This window comes from Hyaena hyaena, unplaced genomic scaffold, assembly GCF_003009895.1.
Source record: "Hyaena hyaena isolate Hyena2069 unplaced genomic scaffold, ASM300989v1 scaffold_103, whole genome shotgun sequence".
Classification (NCBI taxonomy): domain Eukaryota; kingdom Metazoa; phylum Chordata; class Mammalia; order Carnivora; family Hyaenidae; genus Hyaena; species Hyaena hyaena.
Window position 1 is genome coordinate 353,772 of NW_024080735.1, and position 24,343 is coordinate 378,114.

The window sequence follows — 24,343 nt, forward strand, 5'->3', positions numbered from 1 at the left end:
TCAGAGAGAGACAAATACTATATGATTTCTCTTATATGTGGAATTTAAGAAACAAAACAAATGAACAAAGGAAAAGAGGCAAATCGAGAAAGACGCTTAAATATAGAGAGCAAACTGATGGTTACCAGAGAGGAGGTAGGTGAAATAGATAATAGGAATTAAAGAGTATACTTATAGGGGCACCTGGGTGGCTTAGTCGGTTGAGCGTCCGACTTTCGCTTAGGTCATGATCTCGCAGTTCGCGGGTTCGAGCACCGCGTCGGGCTCTGTGCTGACTGCCAGCTCAGAGCCTGGAGCCTGTTTCAGTCTGTGACTCCCTCTCTCTCTGACCGTCCCCTGCTCACGCTGTCTCTCTCTCTCTCTCCTAGAAATAAAATAAAAATATTAAGAAAAAAAAAATAAAGAGTATACTTATAGACGAAAGCTGAGTAATATATAGAATTGTTGGATTACTAACCTCTCTCTGTGCCTCTTCCATGCTTATGCTCTCTTTCTCTTCTCTCTCTCTCTCAAAATAAATAAACTTTAAAAAAAGTGGATGAAAGTACACATACTTATTCTTAAGGGAAAGCTTTTATTCTCGTACCATTGCGTATATCATTAGCTGTAGGTTTTTCGTATATGCCCTTTTCTTGGATTCCTAATTTATTGAATGCTTTTATTTGAAAGGGCGTTAGGTTTTGTCAAATGCTTTTTCTGCATCAATTGGAATAATAATGTACGTTTTTCTTCATCCTATTAATGTGGCATATTACATTGTTTTTCATATGTATAACTTCCTTGTATTCCTAGAATAGAACCTACTTGGTCTTGGCTTGTAATCCTTTTAATATGTTGCTGGATAGTGTTAGTATTTTGAGGACTTTTGCATCTATGTTCATAAAGGATATTGATTTCCATCTCTTTATATAAGATACTTATAAGAGATATTCTATTTTTGTGATGTGTTTGTCTCACTTTGGTAACAGAGTAATGCTGACCTCATAGAATCAGGTCTATTTTTTGGAGGAGTTTAAGAAGTATTGGTTTTAATTTGTCTTTGGATATATGGTAGAATTCACCAGTGAAGCCATCTGATCCTGGACTTTTCTTTGTTTGGAAGTTTTGATCGCTGATTGAATTTCTTTATTTACTATAGGTCTATTCAGAATTTCTGTTTCTTTTGACTTTATGCTGTTTGTGTATTTCTAAGAACTGGTCCATTTCATCTAGATTATCTAATTTATTGGTTTATAATTGTTTATAGTATTCATTTTATCTCCATAAGGTCAGTAGTATCCCATTTTAATATCGAGCTGTAGTGATTGCAGTCTTAATCTCTTTTTTCTTTTTTTCTTTTTTTTTTTAATCTCTTTTTTCTTAACTAAAGATTTGCCAATTTGGTGAATTTTTCAAAGAAGCAACTTTTGATTTTTTAATTTTGCATATGTTTTCTCTATTTTTTTTTTAAATCTCTCTATGATTTTCTACCTTCTACAAGCATGGAGTGTAATTTATTCTTTTTCTGCTTCCTTAAGGTGTAAAATCAAGTTATTGATTTGAAATCTTTTTATTGAGCTATAATTGACATATAACATTATATTAGTTTCAGGTCATATCATAATGATTTATATGTATTTGCATATATTGTGAAATGATCACCACAATAAGTCTAGTTAACATCCATTACCATATAGAAATAACTTTTTTCTTATGATGAGGACTTTTAAGATTTAGTCTCTCAGCAATTTTCAAGTGTACAATACAGTGTTAGTAACTATTGTCACCATGCTGTACATTGTATCCCAGGCCTTATTTTAATTTATTTAATTTATTTTATTTTATTTTATTTTTGAGAGAGAGAGAGTAGTGCAGAAATGGGGAAGAAGGGCAGAGGAAGAGAGGAAGAGAATCTTAAGCAGGCTCCACGCTTAGTGCGATGTGGGGCCCAATCTCACAACTATGAGATCATGACCTGAGCTGAAATCAGTAGTTGGATACTTAACTGACTGAGCCAACCAGGCGCCCAGAACTTATTTATTTTATAACTGGAAATTTGTACCTTTGACCACCTTCACCTGTTTTGCCCACCTGCCACCTTTGGCAACTACCTATCTGTTTTATCTGTGAGTTTGATTTGTTTTGTTCTTAGATTCCACATACAAATGAGATCATAAAGAATTTGTTCTCTCTCTCTGGCTTATTTCATATAGCATAATGTCTTCAAGGTCTATTCCATGTTTTGTCACAAATGGCAAGATTTCACACATATACACATACATATACCATGTTTTCTTTTGATGGATGCTTAGGTTGCTTCTCTGTATCGGCTATTATAAATAATACTGCAGTGAACATAAGGGTGTGTACTGTATATCTTTTTGAGTTAGTTCCTTTGGATAAATACTCAGAAATAGGTTTGCTGGATCATATGATAGGTCTATGTTCAGTATTTTGAAAACCTCTATACGATTTTCCATGGTAGCTGCATTGATTTACATTCCCACCAACAGTGTACAAGGGGTCCCTTTTCTCCACATCCTTTCCAACACTTGCTGTTTCTTGTCTTTTTGATAATAGCCATTTTAGCACATTTTAACAGGATGAGGTGATATCTCATTGTGGATTTGATTTGCATTTCATTTATAAGTAGAGATATTGAGCATCTTTTCATGTATCTTTTGGCCATCTGCATGTCTTCTTAAGAAAAATGCCTATTCAGATCCTCTGCTAATTTTTTAATCAGATTGGATTTTTTTTTTTTTTTGCTGTTGAGCTCTTTGTATGTTTTAGATATTAACCCATTCTCAGACACAGCCTCCCACTTAATAGGTTGCCTTCTCATTTTTGTTTCTTTTGCTGGGCAGAAGGTATTTATTTTGACTTAGTCCCACTTATTTATTCTTGTTTTTACAGCCTTTGCATTTGTGTCAAAATAATTGCCAAGATCTATGGTGAGAAGCTTACTGGCCTTTTTTTCTTCTAGGAGTTTTATGGTTTAGGTCTTATGGTCAACTCTAATACATTTTTAATTAATTTTTGTAAATGGTGTAAGATAATGGTCCAGTTTCATTCTTTTGCATGTAGCTGTCCAGTTTTTTAAACATTATTAAAGAGACTGTCCTTCCCTGTTGTGTATTGTTGGCTCCTTTTTTGTGAATTAAATGGCCATATATGTGTTGGTTTATTTCTGGGCTCTGTATTCTGTTAATGTATGTGTCTGTTTTTATGCAAATACCACACTGTTTTGATTACTGTAACTTTGTAATATATTTTGAAGCCAGAAAATGTGAGACCTGTAGCTTTGTTCTTCTTTCTCAATATTGCTTTGACTATTCAGGGTCTTTTGTGGCTCCATACAAATTTTTTAATGAATTTTTAAAATGTTTTTTAATTTATTTCTTAGAGAGAGACAGCGTGAGCAGAGGAGGGTCAGAGAGAGAGGGAGAAACAGAATCTGAAGACAGGCTCCAGGCTCCGAGCTAGCTGTCAGCATAGAGCCCAACGTGGGGCTTGAACCCACGAACTGTGAGATCATGACCTTAGCCGAAGTCAGATGCTTAACCAACTGAGCCACCCAGGCGCACCACAAATTTTATGATTGTTCAATTTATGTGAAAAAAGGCCATTGGGATTTTGATAGGGATTGCACTGAATTTGTAGTTGCTTTGGGTGGTATGGACATTTTATCAGTATTAATTCTTCCAGTCCATAAGCTTGGAATATCTTTTCGTTTATTTGTGTTGTGTTCATTTTCATTCGTCAATATTGTATAGTTTTCAGGGTATAGGTCTTTTACCTTCTTGATTAAATTTATTTTTAGATTTTTTTTTTAATAGTAAATGGGAATATTTTCTTAATTTCTCTTAAGATAGTTCATTATTAGTGTATGGAAATGCAACTGATTTTTAATGTTGGTTTTTTTTTTTTTAACCTGCAACTTTCTTGAGTTAATTAGCTCCAGTTCTTTTTTTTTTTTTTTTCCTGTGGGCTCTTTAGAGTTTTCTCTATAATAATATCATGTCATCTGCAAATAGTGGAAGTTTTACTTCTTGCTTTCTGATTTGGATGCTTGTTATTTCTTTTTCTTGACAAATTACTCTGGCTAGGGCTTCCAATACTATGTTGAAAAGAAATAGTTAAGAGTGGGCATCCTTGCCTTGTTCCTGATGTTTGAGGAAAGCTTTTAACTTTTCACTGTCGAGTATGGTGTTAGTTGTGTGTTTATTATATATGACGTTTATTGTGTTGTGGTACATTCCCTATATATTCACTTTGTCGGCAGTTTTTATCATAAATGGATATTGAACATTGTCAAATGTTTTATGCATTTGTTGAGATGATCATATGGCTTTTATACTTCATTATGTTAATATAGTGTATCATTGATTGATTTCCATTGATTGAACCAACCTTGCAGTCCTCAAATCCCACTTGATCATGATGTATGATAATTTTAATGTAAACTTGAGTTTGGTTTGCTAGTGTTTTGTTGATTTTTGCATCTATGGTCCTTTTGGGTATTAGCCTGTAATTTTTTTGTGGTATCCTTGTCTGGTTTTGGTGTCACAGTAATGCTGGCCTTATAAAATGAGTTTGTAAGTTTTCCTTCCTGTTCTGTTTTTTGGGAGAGTTTGAGAATGATTGTCATTAATTTTTTGAATATTTGATAGCATTAACCCATGAAGCTGTGGAGTATGGACTTTTGTTGGGACATTTTTTTTTTTTACTGATTCAATCCCTTACTAGTAATTGGTCTGTTCATATTTTCTGTTTCTTTATGATTTAATCTTAGCATATTGTATGGTTTTAGGATTTTACCCATTTCTTCTGTTTTTAAATTTGTTGGTGTATAATTAATTTTCTTGTGATTCTTTGTATTTCTGTGTAATCAGTTGTAAATGTTTCCTCTTTTGTTTATGATTTTATTTGAATCCTCTTTTTTCTTGGTGAGTTTAGCTAAACAAATCTTTGTACAGGTTTTCTTCTTTTTTAAATATTTACTTATTTTGATAGAGTGCAGATGCATGCATTAGAGTGGGGAGAGGCAGAGGGAGAGACAGAGAGAGACAGACAGAGAGAATCCCAAGCAGGCTCCACATGGTCATTGCAGAGCCTGAGGTGGCGCTCAGTCTCATGAACTGTTGAGTTCAGGACCTAAGCCCAAATCCAGAGTCAGATGCTTAATCCACTGAGTCACCCAGGCACCCCCATAGTAAGTTTTAAATGTGTTACTAAACAGTATAATATGAGATTAGTTTTAATATATGTATTTTATATATTCAGCCACAGTGCTGGGGAGAACAGGCAAAGGGTTTATCCATAATTTCCATCAGCCCTCACATTGTATAAGCAATTAATAACTTGTATTACTCTTATGTAAAGTGCTATTCAATGTAGTTTCAACCCTACCAAATTGCTACCCTTAATCCTCTCCTATAAAGAAATTTTAGAGCTGCCACTCTATTATTTATACATGGATTAAAAAAATCTGAATGTATATGTGCTAAAATTGTAACAATTGGTTTCTTCTAGGTGTTTGAGTTTATTTTTTTCTTTGCAATTTCTGTGTTCTACTTTTCCTATAAAAACATAACTTGCTTTAGTGATAAAGAAGCTATTAAAAATTTTAATGAACAGTCTTTTAAAACACACATGCACACAAAAAAAGCAAACAAAAACAAGAAAAGATTGGTGAGATTCTTTCATCAATTTGATTTCTTTGAGAAACACACGATGTCAGACCAGAAGACAATTATGCTTTACCTCACCTGTTCCTTTGTGAAAGACTGACTATACAAGTGGTGGTAGGAGACTACTCTTGGGCTCTGCACTTGTGTTTTATCCTTATGATTGTCTTCATTCAATTGTATACACTGTTCCCCCCTTCTGTATAGGAAATTCACGAATGGGATTGTTCTCCATCTTATCAGGAAACATGTAACTAGTTTGTTCTATAATTAGGAGAGTTTCTGTAATGATTGCTATAGTACATCTTTTTTTCTTCTTTCTATCTTTCTTTCTTACTTTTCTTACTTAGTTATTTTGATTCCTGTGATTTCATTAGTTTTTTATTGCTAGCCTCAGCTTGTATCCATTTATCCTGCCTTTCGGAATCTGTACCATCCTATTTAGAATATGTGTGTATACCTAATTTCCTAATTATTTTTGCAGGCCTGCCTGGTTTCTAGCTGCTTTAATTCCTCACAAGCTTTTTTCTGTACATCTTACTGTCAGTTTGGTTGCTGACCTACCTAGACTTTAGCATTGTATTTGATTTCCTACTCTATCTCTATACTTGACTCGTAGTCATGGTTCCAATACAGATTCCATATTTTGTAAATAATTCTGATGAAAAGATCATTTTAAAAATTACATGAAAATATACATAATAGGGCATTTATTTCTAAGTAAAGGAACAACTTTGAGTGATTATTAGAATTAATTTAAGATATTGTCATATTTCTCTTCCTTCTTGTCAAGCTAAAATACCCTACTAGCCAACTGTGATTATAGTCAGAAATTTTTCTTGTTCTCATTGCTTAATCTCTTTTAATATCACTTGTTTTATCACCTTCTAATGTGGTTGAGTGACAAGTAGTGATTAATCTGTCATTGTTTACTGTAATTAAAGATTCATTGTATAACTTTAGAAGCTTGGGGGGATGAGGTATTTAGAACCATCCTATGGAAATTACTAATAACACTATAATTTAAAGATGCAGGACTATAAAACATAACCTCTAAATGTCTTTTTGTTATGTAATTTGAGTGATTTGAAGATTCACTGCTGTAATGTATATATTTATGTAAGATAATACATAATAAATCTTGTGGTTTAGATAATTTCATGTCATTGTGTGATACAGTTAATGGGCTAATTGTTAGGCAGGTTTGTTTTTGTTTTTTTTTTAAATATGAATTTTGGGGCAGCTATCTTTGGTTTTGAATTAATGATTTTTATTTGAGGTTATTCTCTCCAAAACATCTTGTTTTATTCACTTGCTTTTAATATCAGCATGATTCTTTGTGTAAATGTATTTTTCCCCAGGTATAGCTATTTATTAAGATACTTTCTGTAAGATCAAGATGTATAGTACAGAGTTTACAGAGTTGGAGAAAAAGAGTTATTTCTTGGTCTAAGTCAAAAGTAAATCTAATTTAAATGCATATATTAATCCAACCCACATGCTTTTAGAACTAAAAACTAGATAAAAAACATAGACATTTTGTGAGTTTTTAATCTACCTATGTCTGTTTTTATTTTATATTATATTATAGGAAAGTTAAAGGAGGAAATATTGATGTACATCCATCAGAAAAAGCACTCATTGTTCAGTATGAAGTGGAAGCTACCATTCTTGGAGAAATGGGTGATCCCATGTTGGGAGAACGAAAGGAATGCCAAAAGATGTAAGTTTTCTTCATTTGTGCACATTTTGAAATTGGCGAATTTCATATAAACTGTGTAGAAATTTGATGCAATTTAAATATGCACAGATTAGAAATGGTTATGGCATTCTTCTAGGTGTATATCATCTTAGTGAAGCAGAGACTGTATTAAACTATAAATTCAGCATATATGTGTTCCAGAGAAGATCATGCATATAATGCTTATAATAGAATATAAACTACTACACCTTGTGAAATCAGTAATAAAAGATAGGTTTATGTGAAGCTTTTTAGTTTAATTTAGGAAATTTCTATTTTAGGGGATCCTGTCTGTATTCTTCTCTTTTCCTGGAATTGTAGCAAATAGTATGAGTTCCAGAATTCCCAAATGGGACATGTACTTTGAATTCATTCCTTAAAAGTCTACCCCTGTGAAAGATGTTAGCAATAAAATGAGCATTTTCTGACTTAATGAATTGAGGTTACATCTCCTGACATCCTTTACTTTCCTTCCTACTTAGGTAATACTTTCAGCAGCCCTTGGGAACTGGCCTTTTTCATTATTCTATACTTGTGCTGGTGATTGTCTTGCCCTCCTTTCACAGTATTGTGGAGGAGAGAAGGTCTGAGATCACCTAGTGTTCTCTCCCAATCTTCTTCTCTCCTTCCATAAAAAGAAAAAAAAATTGATTTGAGAACTAAGTAAAAAGAGTTTTAACTAATTAAAAAGAATGTTAGTATGTTTTGGTGATATAGCACACTGAAAAGTACTGTATTTAATTTTTTTAATGTTTATTTATTTTTGAGAGACAGAGACAGAGAGAGAGAGAGTGGGGGAGAGACAGAAGGAGACACAGAATCTGAAGCAGGCTCCAGGTTCTGAGCTGGCAGCCCAGAGCTCAACACGGGGCTTGAACTCACAAACTGCCAGACCATGATTTGAGCCAAAGTTGGATACTCAACTCACTGAGCCACCCAGCTGCCCCCAAAGCACTGTATTTTAAATATATAGCAGTGGTTCTCAACTTTTTGAGTGGTTGTGATTTTTCCCCCTAGAGAACATTTGGCAATGCCTGGGAACAATTTTGGTGGATTTAACTGGAGGGATCCTATTGACAATCTAGTGGATAGAGGTCAGGGTGCTGCTAAGTAAACATCCTACATTGCACAGGATGGCCACCCACAAATCAAGAATGGTTTGGCTTCAAGTTTTAATAGTGCTCCAATTGCTGTATAGCAACCTGTAAAGAAAAGTTGCCTAATATCTTAGTAAGATCCCTAATCTGTCTTCTTTTTTTGTGTTAGAAAATTAAATTGCACAGATAATTCATTAAAATAACTAAGTCCTAAAAATAAATAAATAAATAAAATAAAATAACTAAGTCCTTGGGGCACCTGGGTGGTTTAGCCGGTTGAGTGTCCGACGTTGGCTCAGGTCATGATCTCACAGTTAGTGGGTTTGAGCCCTGTCTCTGGCTCTGTGCTGGTAGCTCAGAGCCTGGAGCCTGCTTTGGATTCTGTGTCTCCCTCTCTCTCTGCCTGACCTCCAATCCCCACTACCACACCCATTTCAAATAAATAAACATTAAAAAAATTAAAATAACTAAGTCCTTGGATAATTCACTAAATTGAAGAAAAATACACATATGGACACATAATACTTACATTATGTCCTTTTACACATTCTCGCTTTTATTAATGTGTTGTGATTACTGCCTGAGTTTTAAACATTTTGGGAACATGTGAAAATCTCTTGAGATCTTATTATTTTTTTAATGTTTGTTTATTTTTGAGAGAGAGAGAGACAGAGTACGAGTGGGGGAGGGGTAAGGAGAGAGGGAGACATAGAATCTGAAGCAGGCTCCAGACTCCAGACTGTTAGCACAGGGCCCATTGTGGGGCTTGAACCAATGAACCATGAGATCATGACCTGAGCTGCAGTTAGATGCTTAACTGACTGAGCCACCCAGGCACCCATTGAGAGTTTATTAATTTGACTTCCAAAGAAAAGCTAGCTGATTAGAGTCTTTGCTTTTAGAACCTCAGATATCCACATTTCAGGCGAGAGATTTAGTTCTTAGTTCTTTAACACGTCTTTGTTTGTTTGAAGTTAATAAAGTTATTTCTGAGAGACAAAGTGCATGAGGCAGGGCACAGAGAGAGAGGGAGAGGGAGAAATCCCGAGTAGGTCCTGCACTGCCAGTGTGCACAACCTGTGAGATCATGACCTGAGTAGAAATCAAGAGTCAGATGCTTAACCAACAGAGCCACCCACGCGCCCCCAGAAAGACTATTTTAAAACAAAGTCTCTGGATGTGCTGTCCTCCCTAGAAGAGTAAGCTATAGATTTTATGTTCCTTTTGTTATCTCATTTGTACAGTTCAAAGAAATCATTTCTTTGCATTTTTCTAAACCTAATCATATCTAATATTTTATTATATTTTACTAAAAGAGTCTATGTCAGATACCTTTAAATGCTTTGTAAGCTATTTTTCAAGTTTTAAAAAGTATTGTTTAAGTTATCACCTACTTTGATAATACCTGAGTTGGAAAATCCTGATATGTTCACAGTATTCGTCTTAAGAGTCTCAATGCCAACACAGATATAACTTCCCTGGCCCGGAAGGTAGTTGAAGAATGTAAACTTATCCATCCCTCAAAACTAAATGAGGTAGAACAGCTGTTGTACTACCTACAGAACCGCCGTGATTCATTGTCAGGAAAAGGTAAGTAGAATTTCTCACTTAAAAAAAAATTTTTTTTAAATGTGTGTTTATTTCTGAGAGACAGAGAAAGACAGGGTACAAGTGGGGAAGGGGCAGAGAGAGAGGGAGACACAGAATCCGAAGCAGGCTCTAGGCCCTGAGCTGTCAGCACAGAGCATGACGCGGGGCTTGAACCCACAAACTGTGAGATCGTGAGCTGAGCTAAAGTCAGATACTTAACTGACTGAGCCACCCAGGAGCCCTGAATTTCTCATTTTTTAATGTATAACCAGAGTTGTTTATATAGTTCGTGCTTTTGATATTTGACTGGTAGGGGTTTATTTTTGTTACTGTTTTATTTTATTTTTCCAGTGCTGTGTGTAAGTAAACAAATGAAAGAATAAACCTATTAGTTTTTTCCATACCAGGCTTTATATTAGATGCTTCCACAGAAAAAATTATCTGTTTCTATTTCATACTGTGGTGTGTATGTATGTTTGTATGTGTACACATGTGCTGAAATAAGGAATGAAAATGCAAATGTCTGTCATATTCTAGAATAATAAAAAGAGAGAATTTGGGGCAGAAAAATCTATTTTCCCTAACCCAACTAGATTTATATTTTCTAAATGTCTTATTGACAATTTATAATTTGAATAGATTACTCAAATATTTAAATGTTAAAATATATGTCATATGCTTCAGACTATCCTAAAGATACAAGTTTTATGAATCTTTCTTAAGAAAATAATACTTTTTTGTTCCTTAATGTCTTCATTGTTGCCATTCTTTTGTCTTCAATTTCCTCATAAAGAACCAAGTCATTAAAATATTAGAACTAAGCAATTATTTTTAGAAAACATCATCAAATAATCTAAACCAAATATGAAACAAAATAAAAACACAGACATTTCAATGGAAAGTCATCTCAGATTATTGAATGTTTAGTTATTCTACTTCATGGTACTGATTAGGTTCACATGGCTTTCACCATTGGTGAGTTCTAAAATATGGTGCCTTTGAAATATTTATAAATGCTTAAGTTTTGATTATACTAAGTAGAAAAAAAAATGAGAGAAAATGTGTTATGATATTTTAAATTAACCAGTCTTTTCTCTTCATCCATAGTAAATAAAATGCTTTTTTTCTAATATACCCTTTTACTATATTAGTTAACCCTCATATATTATCCAACATATATTGTATGATCAGTATATATTTTTGAATGAGTTAAGTGATCATGAATGTATTTAAAAGCAAAAATAAGCAGTTTGAACTTGTGTCCAACTACGTAACTGGCACTCAATGTATAATTGTTAATTATTAATAATTACTGCTATGAGGAAAATTTTGCCAAGAAGCACTTTTATTAAATGTTTCATGATAGAATATTCCCTTTAAGATATCTGCAAATGATGAGAGAGAATTTCTTTAATAAGTTAAATAAGTTCAAAGTGAGCAAAACAAATCCTGTACTCTTATAAGGTGTGTATGTACTTATTTTGAGTATTAATAGAGTTAAAATTGATCTTTCCTTATGCCTAATTAATATAATCCCAAATGAATTTATATTAAAATATCTTTACTAATAAAGCCCTGGGAGTTTTCAAGGTACATCAGTCATCTCACCTTCTTCCCCAGAAATTAAATGAATGTGAGGAAGTTTTCATGTCAACATACATGGATAGATTATATAGATATTAATGTTTAGAGACATAAGAAATGCTATTACCATGTTAAATACACACTTATTTTAAAAATTCCATTTTTTTAACTTTTTTACTTGGTATTCACTATTTCAAACCAGAAACCTTGACCCTCAAAAGTAATATTTTTTTTTTTTTTACAAATAGTTTATTGTCAAATTAGTTTCCACATAACACTCAGTGCTCATCCCCATAAGTGTCTTCCTCTATGCCCATCCCTCCCTCCCCCCCACATCCATCAGTCTCAAAAGTAATATTTATGTGATTCATTACTGTAAGTGATTTTTTCATTTTATTTTTTATAATATTCAGCTCATTAATGTATCTTTGCCTTATTGATTTCCCTATTCCCACCTTAAATGTGAATCAGGAGGGGACTGTTTTGCTTCTTGTTGGCAAGTCTGGTGATTTACCTACCCGTAAAGTTAACTTAGGAGAAATTAAAATTGCTGAATAACATAGCTTTGGGATTATTTATAGATTTTATTCATAGATACTCTCCTTGATATCTCATTAAAACAAATAGATTATAGATGAACATTTAAAATTGTTTATTTATTGGAAAAAAGATTATTTCATAAACTGGTCAGTTTTAAGATCCCCAGCTTAGCTATAATTAAACTCATCTACTGAAAATAAAAATTACCCAGAAACTCTAAAAACCTAGTTCTTCTCATTTGAAAATAAAAAATCTTTTTACAGAAAAAAAAGAAAAACCGAGCAAGCCTAAAGATCCACCTCCTTTTGAAGGAATGGAGGTAAGACTGTATTCTGATCTAACAGAGAACTGATTGATTGTAAGGTTGTTGCCTTTCCCCATCAGTAATTCATAGAATAACATTAAATAGATGTGGAAATTTTATTGAAGCTAGAAGCACCTAGAAAAAGTAGCCAATGAGTGTTTCATACAGCAAAAGTTAGTGGCATGTTTTTTAGATATAATTTATTTTGATAAGTACATTTTGAAATGTTTAAATATTCTTATTCCAATATGTTTTGAAATACTATTTAACCTTCTGTAGTAGATACAAATTATTTTGCATTACATTTAGGATAGTTTATATTAATAGACCAATTTTAGAGGTTATGTACATCCTGTTTTCATGTGGTGGAACCACTTTTGTATTGGAGTCCTAGCACCCAGAGGTCTAATTTCCTCCTGTCTACTATGAGTCCTTTGAAAACTTGTCTGTTATTAAAAGGGCGGTATATTGACCACACAATATCATTCCTTGGCAGTGCCTTTGTTGGACATCATTGTTCTTTAGGAGTATTTCCTCTTCCTTTCTTTCAGATTGATGAAGTGGCTAACATCAATGACATGGATGAATACATAGAGTTACTATATGAAGATATTCCTGACAAAGTTCGGGGTTCTGCTTTAATTTTGCAACTTGCTCGAAATCCTGATAACTTGGAAGAACTACTACTGAACGGTGATTTATACCTATAAATATTAAAGTTAGAAAAATTGTTGAATGTTTTTTTTTTTTTAATATTTTTATTTCTAGGAGAGAGAGAGAGAGAGAGAGAGAGAGACAGCGTGAGCAGGGGAGGGTCAGAGAGAGAGGGAGNATTCTTAAAGAAGTAAACAGAATTCACCTATCAGTAGAGGTACTAGACATCACACAAAAGAATTTATTCACTTTTTCCTCCTTTCTAATTTCTCATTTCTTTTTTTAAAAATATTTTTGTGTATTTCTAGGAGAGAAAGAGAGAGAGAGAGAGAGAGAGACAGTGTGAGCAGGGGAGGGTCAGAGAGAGAGAGAGAGAGTCACAGACTCTGAAACAGGCTCCAGGCTCTGAGCTGGCAGTCAGCACAGAGCCCGACGCGGGGCTCGGGCCCACGAACCGCGAGATCATGACCTAAGCGAAAGTCAGATGCCCAACCGACTAAGCCACCCAGGCACCCCTGTATAATATGTTTTTAACCTGTATCATAATAGAGGACAAAGCTAAAATCTTACCAAACTTAGGAATGCCTTTATTTCCCAGACATTTATTACCTTCTTTCTTCTGAAAATTTTTTAACTTTTGAGAGTATAACATTTAAATATTCTCTAAGAAGTTCATAAATTAAACAACAGAAATAAAGTGTTAATGGTACTGTGTCTTTTCTTTCTTCTACTCTGGAATATTTTTTATTTCAGTTAGGATACAGTATCAAACTTTTGACATTTGTACACATACATATATGCTTTTATTAAATTAGTTAGGGTTCCAATATTAGTTTTCTGTCAGTAGTGCAGCAAAAAATATATTAATCTCTATACCTTCATTTAGATTGAATTTTGATCCTCTCCTTTCATTAGATGTGCTAGGTAATAAAAAAAAAGGAGATACAATGCTCTTAAAACCTTTTTTCTCTGTAATGCCACTATAGAATTATTTTATTTTATTTTATTTTATTTTTTAAACTATATTTATTTTTGAGAGAGTGAGTACGAGTGTGAGCAAGGGAGGGGAAGAGAGATATATAGTTTATTTATTAATTTTGAGAGAGCGAGTGTGAGTAGGGGAAGGGCAGAGAGAGGAGAGAGAGAAGCCCAAGCAGGCTCTGCACTGACAACGCAAGAGCTCAACACAGGGCTCTATCTCACGAACCAAGAGATCATGACCTGAGCGGAAACCAGGAGTAGGGTACTTACCCAACTGAGCCAGCCAGGTGCCCCTAGGATTATTTTAAATGTGTGTTTTTCTGACTGTACTTTTGCCAAAAATAAAATATAGAAGATGTCATTATTATCTGATTTCTGTCGCACAAGAAAGAATATCTTTTTGTCTGTCGTCATACTCCTTTTATGGAGGCTGCACAGTACACACCAATACTTGTTAGCTTGGAAAATATATACAAAGAACTGTCCAGAAAGTCCTAGAACATTATCAATATTCCAAGTAGGAAATTTGTACACTTTAAGTATTTCAAAATTATACAGCTCATATATTAGTATATTCTTTATAAAGAACTAGAATGTTAGTAATTTGACCATTACTATTATCTGAGTTTAGAGTGGATTCATTCTTCTAGATCTTTTTCATACTTTTACATATATATATGTATAGGATTTTTTCCTATATTAGAATATAGAGTATTACTTTGTAAGACTTTTTATATTAATAGTATCATACTTCTTTCTTGATAATTTTTTCTTCATACAGTAATGTTTTAAGATTACATGCATATAGGGGTGCCTGGGTGGCTTAGTCGGTTAAGCGTCCGACTTTCGCTTAGGTCATGATCTCGCGGTTTGTGGGTTCAAGCCCCACGTCAGGCTCTGTGCTGACTGCCAGCTCGGAGCCTGGAGCCTGTTTCAGTCTGTGACTCCCTCTCTCTCTGACTCTCCCCTGCTCACGCTGTCTCTCTCTCTCCTAGAAATAAATAAGACATTAAAAAAAAAAAAAAAAAGATTACATGCATATAGATACATTATAATATAATTAATTCTTTAACTATATTTGTTTTGATTATTGTTTTTTGCCATTCTGTTGTGGTAATGAACAAGCTTTCTTTGCTTTAAGTTGCATTTGCCTGATTTCTAATGAATATGCTATTTTTCTTCTGTCTCTAGACTTGGAATCTCCACCCTGTGAAATTTGTATTCCTGTCTTAAGTATTCCTGTGTGTGTGTATGTGTGTGTGACTATATGTGTATTTATATTTAAATGTACATATCCTTTTTACATATAATTTAGTGTATAAATTTATATGTATCATTTATGTTCTTTCTCTTTTATGTACGTAGCAATGGTTTCTCTCAATCTCTTATCTCTTTTTTTGTATCATATCTTTTTCCATCTGTTTACTTTCACTCTATTTGTGTCTGACTCTAAAATGTTTGTATTGTGGAAACTATATAGTTGGATCATGCCTTTTTAAAAATCTGTTCTGCCAATCTCTGTGTTTTGATTGGAGTGTTTAGTCTATTTACCATTAATGTAATTACTCATAAAGTAGGATTGTCATCTAACACTTTGTGTTCTGTGTCTTTTATCACTTTTATTCTGTTAGCCCTCTATTACTGCCTTTTATGTAAAATGGATGTTTTTTAGTATACGATTTTAATCATTTTGTTGTTCTTTTATTGTGTTTTCCTGAATTATTTTCTCAGTGTTTGCCCTAGGGTTACAGTTACTATCTTAAAATAATTTAGTTCAGATTAATAGTAACATAATTTTAACAGTATGCAAAAACTTTGTTCCGATTTACGATTTACGTCTCTATTCCGTCTGCACTTTTTTGTACTATTATAGTAATGCAAATTACATCATTACACATTATCTGCCTGTCAGCACAGTAATTATTGATATATGAATTTTTAATCAAATAGAAGAAAAGAGTACAATCAGAAATATATTAAACTGTCATTTTATTTATATAGTTTACCTTTACCAGTGCTCTTTAATTTTTTGTATGGATTTATGTTCTTCTCTAGTATTTTTTCATTCAAGCTTGAAGGATTCCCTTTCCTGTTTCTCATAGGGAAAGTTTACTGTCAGCAAATTCTCGAAATTTTTGTTTGCCTAGGAATAGGAATGACTTAATTTTTTCCTAGGTGTTTGTGTGGGTAGTTTTGTTAGATGTAGAATTCTTGTTTTGCAGTCTCTCTATTTTATCACTTTTACTGTGTCATCCACTGTCTTCATGTCTCTATGGTTTCTGATATGCGGTAGGCTGTGTAACTACTGAGCTGCCTTCTTGCTACTTGCAACGTTTTCTTTGCCTTTGGCTTTTGTCAATTTGACTAGGATATGTTTAGGTGTTGATATCTTTTAGTGTGTCTTCTTGGAGTTAGTGAAACTCCTTGGATCTACAGATTAATGTTTTTCATCAAACTTTGAAAGTTTGGGGCATTATTTTGTTATATGTTCAAGTATCTCCTTTTTTTCCTTTCGTTTTGGGAATTCCATGTTATTATGTTTGGTGATGTCCCACAGGTCTTTGAGGCTCTATTTATTTTCATTCTTTTTTCTTTCAATTCCTCAGACTGAATAATCATAATTGACCTGCATTTTAATTTGTTGATTCTTTTTCTAGTTAACACCTGTTGTGAAGTCCTTCTAATGAATTTTTCATTTTAAATATATATTGTACTTTGTAACTCCAGAATTCTATTTGGTTCATACTTTGTCATTTGTATCTCCTTACTGGTATCATTTGGTGAGACATTCTCTACCTTCTCATACTTTTCTTTAAATCTTTTTTTTAATGTGTTTTTTTTTTAACTTATTTCTGAGAGAAAAAGAGACAGTGTGAGTAAGGGAGGGTCAGAGAGAGAGGGAGATACAGAATCTGAAGCAGGCTCCAGGCTCTGAGCTAGCTGTCACCACAGAGCCTGACATAGGGCTCAAACCCACGAACCATGAGATCATGACCTAAGCTGAAGTCAGACGCTCAACTGACTTAGCTACCCAGGGGCCCCTTTTCTTTAAATCTTATATATGGTTTCCTTTAGTTCACTGAATATATTTGCAATAGCTGATTTAGTCTTTGTCACAGAAGTTCCACATTTGTGCTTCTTCATAGACAATTTCTGTTGAATGCTGTGTTTCCTGAATATGAGACATCACATCCTGTTTTCTTGCATGTCTTGTAGTTTTTACTGTTGTTACAATAATATTGTGGTACTCTCTCCAGGACTTGTTATTTTTGCTTTTCGTTTAGTGAGTTTCTTGGATTAACTATGAAAAGGTAATCTTTGTGTAGCCACTGAACCTTCTAGCCCAATTAGTTTAGTGGTAACTAATGATTGGATAGAGATTTTTATTTTAAATTTTTAATGTTTATTTATTTTTGAGAGAGTGATAGAGCGCAAGTGGGGGAGGGGTGGAGAGAGAGGGAAACACAAAAATCTAAAGCAGGGTCCAGGCTCTGAGCAGTACAGAGCCCATCCCAGGGCTCGAACCCATGGACCATGAGATCATGACCTGAGCTGAACTCAGACACTCAACCAACTGAGCCATCCAGGTGCACCAGATAGGGATTTTTTTTAATGCGTGGCCCTAAGTGTCCCAGCCTTTGTATGTGTGTGTTGGACCATGTCTTCAGTATTTAAGCAGGTAGTTTACAAGGCGTCAGCCTTTATTATTTTTTTTATATTTTAATTCATTTAAGTAATCTCTACACCCACAGTGGGGCTCAAACTCATGACCTTGAGATCAAGAGTCACATACTCTACCAACTGAGTCAATCAGGTGCCCCCAAGGCCTTAGTCTTTAATTCCTGCTTGTACAGTGCCTCAGGGTTGGCCAGAGATGAGAGTTTAGGTCCTTCCTTCTTAGGTCTTTTCCTGGTATCCACACATTCCTATACATGTGCATGGCCTTCTAGATTCTCAGGAATATATTGGAGCTTTTCGAAGGCCTTGTGAATATCGAATTTCCCAAGTTTTTCCTTTCTCAAGTTTTTTAGCCAACTCTTGTTTTTGTTTTTTTTTAATGTTTTAATGTTTTTTATTTATTTCTGAGAGAGACAGCATGAGCAGGGGAGGGTCAGAGAGAGAGGGAGACACAGAATCTGAAACAGGCTCCAGGCTCTGAGCTAGCTGTCAGCACAGAGCCCAATGTGGGGCTCGAACCCATGAACTGTGAGATCATGACCTGAGCTGAAGTCAGACGCTTAACTGACTGAGCCACCCAGGCACCCCTCATCAAATCTCTTGTTAACCCCAACTGGCAAAGCTGCTTCATGCAGTTGCAATGTTACCACCAGTGGTTTTCAACAAATGCCCTGAGTGGAAGACTGTACAAAGCAATTTCTGAGTCTAGTCAAAGAAATGCAAATCCTGGAAATGCCCATCAAATATCCAGATATGTCAGATAGTGACAGTTCACTGGAGTGGGGGTTTTCAGGAGGGCCAAATTGTTTTGCCTCCTCCAGTTGCTGCTCTGCTGCTAATTTTCACAGATACTATATTTGTGATGCTCTTGGTTTCAAGGGTTCCACAAAGTTGTATGGAGGGGATGTACTTAAGGCAAGTAGAAAGCTACTTGTAGTAAGTTTACTTGTGTATACAGAGCTCACTTACTGAGTTCTTACTAAGATTCAGCCATATTTCTTATTGTTGCAAAATGTAGTCCCAGGGTTCTACAAAGGTTGATTCTGACCATTTTTACCAGTGTTCTCATTCAGTTATGAAGGAGTGGATTTTTGGAGGTCCTTACTTTGGTTGTTTCAGAAATGCTTGCCCCTGGAATTCAATTTTTTAAAGTTATCCATTTATTTTGAAAGAGAGAGAGATTGAGAGTGTGAGAGGGGAGGGGCTGAGAGAGAGAGAGAGAGAGAGAGAGAGAGAGAGAGAGAATGAGAATCCCAGGCAGGCTCATGTTGTCCGTCCAGACAGAGCCTGATGTGGGGCTTGAATTATGAACTGTAAGATTATGACCTGAGCTGAAGTCAAGAGTCAAATGCTCAACCGACTGAGCTACCCTAGGTACCCCTCATTTTTGTTGAAAGTAGGAGGTAGAGATGTAAATTTTTTGCATATTCAATAGCCAGTTATTCCAGTCTAGTCGATGGGTAGTCCTTCTTTCCCCAAAGATTTGAAGTACCTTTTCTGTTATATGCCTGCCATTCTTTTATTCAGTATATAATTGAAAGCTTATTTTGTGCCATGTCTTGTTCTGATATATTTATAGGTATGATTTAATGCTTTCCTTTATTTTCCATTGATCTATTTGATAATTACCATATCAATACCATATCGTTTGTTATGTTTTGTTTCATATTTTGACTGGAGTTTTAGGATTGGTAGGAAAAATGTTCTGACTTAATTGATATTTTAAAAATAGGTGTTAACTGGTCTTATATGTTTTCTTATATATTATTTTGAGATCACTTTATTCTAAAAAATTATAATGAAATTATAATTATGATTGCATTTAACTTATAGATTAATTTTGGGTTATATTTTGACTCTCAGTAAACTTTATGATTTTCTTTTGGCTATTTCATGATAGCCTATGTACAGTTCCTATAGCTGTATTTTTATTGAGACATTTTTCTACTCTATACTAAAGGAGAAAAACAAAATAAAATGTGGAAAATAAATCACTAGCCCTATGTCTAAATTCATGACATTATAGTATATCATTTTCCAAAGTACAATTAACCCCTGAACAGTAGAGGGGGTGGCTTAGAGGTGCCAACCCCCCCAGTCAGAAATACACATGTAAATTTTGACTCTCCAGAAACTTACGTACGTAAGGTAATAGAACAAGGCATCACACCTCTACTTGTCCCCACCCCAGTTAACAAAGCTGAATTCTGGAGTGACACTTATTCCTTGCTCCAGTACTCAGGAAAGTGGGAAATCTTTTTACACATGGAATCTTGGAGAAGGCAGAGCACCTTTACCTGTCTTTCTAGGTTGCATGCTCCATCAGACCCTCTTTATGTGGTTCTAATGCAGTTTCTGCTTACAGGAGATGCTGGTTAAGTGGTGAGCTGCCAGTTCCCTGGAGGTACTAGTTCCCCTCTTTGGAGAGCTTTCAGCACCACGGACAGCACCACCATTGCTGTCCACTCTAAGTCTGAGACTCCTATTTGTGTTCTTATTACTGATATTCTAGACCTGTTACCCTGAGAGGGAGTGAGGGTGGAAGGCAGGTTATTCTGTGATCTTTGGCCAATTCTGGCCAATGACTGGCCATGCCCCACCACTTCAGTAAGACTCTTTCCCCAGAGTGGGTTCCTTTGCACCTCTCAGTTCAAGACCTCAGTGAGGTATGCCAGAAGCAGGCAAGAGCCCTACTTTTTCAGGCTTCTCTGCATCTTTCCTTTGCCTTCCCTTATAAGTCACTGGGTGACTTCTACCTTATTTTTCAATCGTAATATGAAATACATATTTATTGAAAAAACTCAAATATAATTCAAATCAGTGTGTTTAAGGGTACACTATATATTCTAAGAAATACTGTTTCCTCTGAATTAGTGGTAAAATGACTTTAGTAATACTGGATTAAACAAAGTTACCAGGTTCTTTATTTAAGTAGGACTTAGTGGAGCCTTTACATGTTAATGTATATTGCCTTCCCATTTACTTGACTTCAGAATAGTTTAGTTCAAAGCATATGGTATATCAGTGCTCTACATTGTGAATGTGAATAACATTATGAAATTATGTTATAGGATGGGTGTTTTTTATTTTGAAAAATTCCTAAGTGGATTAATAATACTTGTTTCATAATTTGAATGGCCAAAAAGCACAAATAAATTGAATACTTTCATTACTATAATAAGTACTAATTCAGTCCATGAAGTACAGTGCCAATTATAGAAAGTTTAATTATGATCTCTAACATATATTTTGTTTAATGTTTTAATATTATAAGAATTGGTAAGCCATGTAACAGTTCTAATCTGAAACTGGTCTCATTATTTTATGTTTACCTAGCATTTGATAATTCTTATTAATCAACTCATTAACTTTCACCTTTCCCAAGATGCATATCTAGCAAAGATGTTTATTCTACCCTGAAGCTAATTTTGTGAAATATTTTTTGTTTTGTTTGTGTTTGTTGGCATTAATTTAACATATTAAAATAGATCTATTTTTTGTGTGTAAATTTTATTTGGTTATTAATTTGCTTAATGAAGCTAGTGTTAGCCTGATAAACTGCTCATTATATTTTTAGACTTTTTCTAGTTTTTTCCTTCACAAACACATTAAATCAGATGTTAAAAAACAAACAAACAAAATGGTTCTTCAGTAGCCAGATTACAAGTGGAAATGCAAATCAGGAAATAAATGGTCTTTTAATTATTTTGTTGCCCATAATATATTTAATGTGTTACTTTATCTAAATCAGATTTTACTTTTATGTGTATAGTTATAGACTTAAAGTTACATGTTATAGGTTTTTAAGTAAAAGTTGTATTTCAGTTTTAGAAACAGCTTTCTGTGTTGGAAAGAAGCACCCTCCTTTTTTGTCCCAGTTCTATCCTAGCTTTGTTATTTATTAATAAGTAGACATTTAAAACCAATCACCCTTTATACCATAGGCAAGGCAAATGGTCATTTTTATATGTTCCTTTTTTCTTTAGAAACTGCCCTTGGTGCATTAGCAAGAGTCCTGAGAGAAGACTGGAAACAAAGTGTTGAGTTAGCTACAAACATAATTTACATCTTTTTTTGCTTTTCCAGGTAAGTATAAAAATTATGAAGTAAAAGTAGGAGTCTATCTCTGTTTCTCTGTCATTGGTTTGGATTGTAGATTACTGGTTGATCTAATCTTCCTGTGTGTCTGCCCATTATTTGCCTCTGAACTCTTATTCTCTTTCCCATTTTCTGTCTTCTCTGTTATTCTTTCATTCAGTCTGTCCTAACCCATGCATGTACATGTATACAGATACAGAGGAGAATAGCAAAATGGCTTAGAATTTAAGAATATGGGCTCTGGAAATGGATTTGAATCTAAATACTGCTATGTACTACCTCTGTGTTCTTGATTACATTACTTCTCTGTGCCTTAGTTTCAACTGTCTACTGGATAGTAGTAACAGTAATAGTAACAGTATTTGGGGATAGTTTTTAGAATAAAGCCTAACCCAGAGTAAGTGCAAGTAATGTTATTATTATACATATATGTACACACATACATACATGTACATAATATATAAACATATTATAACTGTTTATATCCTATTTATACATATATGCTATTTTTACATATATATTCTTTAGAAAGATGTTTATTGAAACATTGTGAAAAGTTTCTAGCCTATTCCCAGAGAATGACTTGCATCTATTCTAAAAATGTGCCAGTGTTAGCAAGTAAGTATTTATAGGATAAATACTTGTATGAATGAGTTGTGTAGGAAACATGTAAAAATCTGATTACTAATACTTTTTCTGGTCTTTTCTCTGGTGCCAATTTTCTTCGGTATTAGTGTTGTTACATTATTAGTTCTGTTTTACAGTAGTCTGAAAGCTTAGTTTGAGAGTATCTGAATAGTTAAAATGGTGGTTAATTACAAAAAATGTATTTTATTTCATTTCTAACTTAAAAATAATTTTATTTTGGGGAACACATATTTTTAAAATTATATTTAAAGTAATTTATATTTAGAGTAATCTCATAATTTGAAGTCTAGTATACTGTGGGTGTTTTCATTTATTGAAGTAAATATATCAAATTTATTTTCTACCTTGACAAATAATTACCCAAAACAAATTTCCTGAATCTACAAATCGTATTGCTTTAAATCCATACTAAAAACTCTTTTTAAAAGCTTTTCTCAGTTCCATGGACTTATCACTCACTACAAAATTGGAGCTCTATGTATGAATATCATTGATCATGAGTTAAAAAGACATGAGCTTTGGCAAGAAGAACTCTCTAAGAAGAAGAAAGCTGATATCCTTTTTAGAGTGACTTTTCAGCCCCGTGCTGTTGCTCTGAGCTTTGGGTGGGTGGGATAGTTTTGTTTTTTCTTGCCATTCACATTATTTGGAAAAATAAAAAAGAGTGTTGAAGGTTAAAATGAATATTGAAGCTATCAGAATGAATATAGTTCAACATATACTTTTTATCTCTAAAATTTTGATTAGTTGATAAAGGAGCAGATAATAGTGGTCTAGATAATTGGATGGTGAGTCTCCAAGTGGCTACATCATTAAGTCCCCTAAGATCCTTTGGTTAGCTGAAGTGTGGCTCACCGTTGTTTATATAGTTCTGTCTATGTAATAAGGGGACTTTGACTGGAATGGGTATGAATTTGGTGAACATAGTTTTAAATTCTATTTTACTAATTAAGTGCAAAAAGTCTTTTCTTAATACATACAAATTTGAGAGGCCTGCAGAATGATGGGACCTATGAAAGGAATCTTTAAAAATGACCTATTTTAACCTATCTTTCAATACAGGAATCTTTTGCAGCTTCCCTTACAAATTGGTTATTTAGCCTCTTCAACAATGTCACCACTTATTGATTTAGTTCATTGTGTAATTTGACATCCTATTTATTAATAATGTTCTTTTGCTTAGTGTGCTAAAATCCACTTGTCAATAACTTCTATCCCTTGAATCCAGTCTTGCATTACTAAAGCCATTTAGAATAAGGATTAAGTCTCTTAAACATCCCTTTTCTTATATCTGAAGATGTTTATCATATTGCCTCTACAGCTTAATTTTTCTAGATTGAAGGCCCTAGCTTATTCATATGGCTTATTTGGTCAAGGCATACTCGTAATTTTCATTTGAACCCAATTTTTATTGATCTCTTTTAAAAAGTAAAAATATTATTTCTGTTGTGCAGAGTATCCTATGTTTCTTACCTCTTCTTCATGGAATCCCCAAGACACTCATTTTACGTTCTCACACACACACAAGCTTTGACTTTTCCTAATTAGAATCTTTTCATGTTTAGAAATTTTCTGTTTATGCCCTAAGCTTCTGACATCTGTGTTGATGTTGACTTAAACTATGTGGACAGCTCAATAATTCTGGAGACTTCAGATCATTTCTGGAGTTGAGTCTCCCGAATATACCCAAAATTTGTAAAATAGGAGGAGTATGGAGAGAACCACTAATGGAACTTTTAACAATCAGTAATTTATACTT

General features: G+C 34.0%; 1 protein-coding gene across 4 annotated transcripts in view; it reads left to right on the forward strand.

Moving 5' to 3' along the window:
- KIFAP3 (kinesin associated protein 3) overlaps positions 1-24,343 on the forward strand; it is a 162,962-nt gene that overhangs the window by 16,636 nt on the left and 121,983 nt on the right. For 3 of the 4 annotated variants that reach the window (XM_039235858.1, XM_039235857.1, XM_039235860.1), the window contains 6 exons: positions 7,261-7,392; positions 9,943-10,097; positions 12,485-12,540; positions 13,077-13,218; positions 21,825-21,924; positions 23,013-23,137. In XM_039235858.1, the coding sequence (XP_039091789.1) occupies positions 7,261-7,392; positions 9,943-10,097; positions 12,485-12,540; positions 13,077-13,218; positions 21,825-21,924; positions 23,013-23,137 (710 nt within the window). Of the gene's footprint in view, positions 1-7,260; positions 7,393-9,942; positions 10,102-12,484; positions 12,541-13,076; positions 13,219-21,824; positions 21,925-23,012; positions 23,138-24,343 lie in introns of those variants that run through there. The other variant, XM_039235861.1, reaches the window with a different exon arrangement.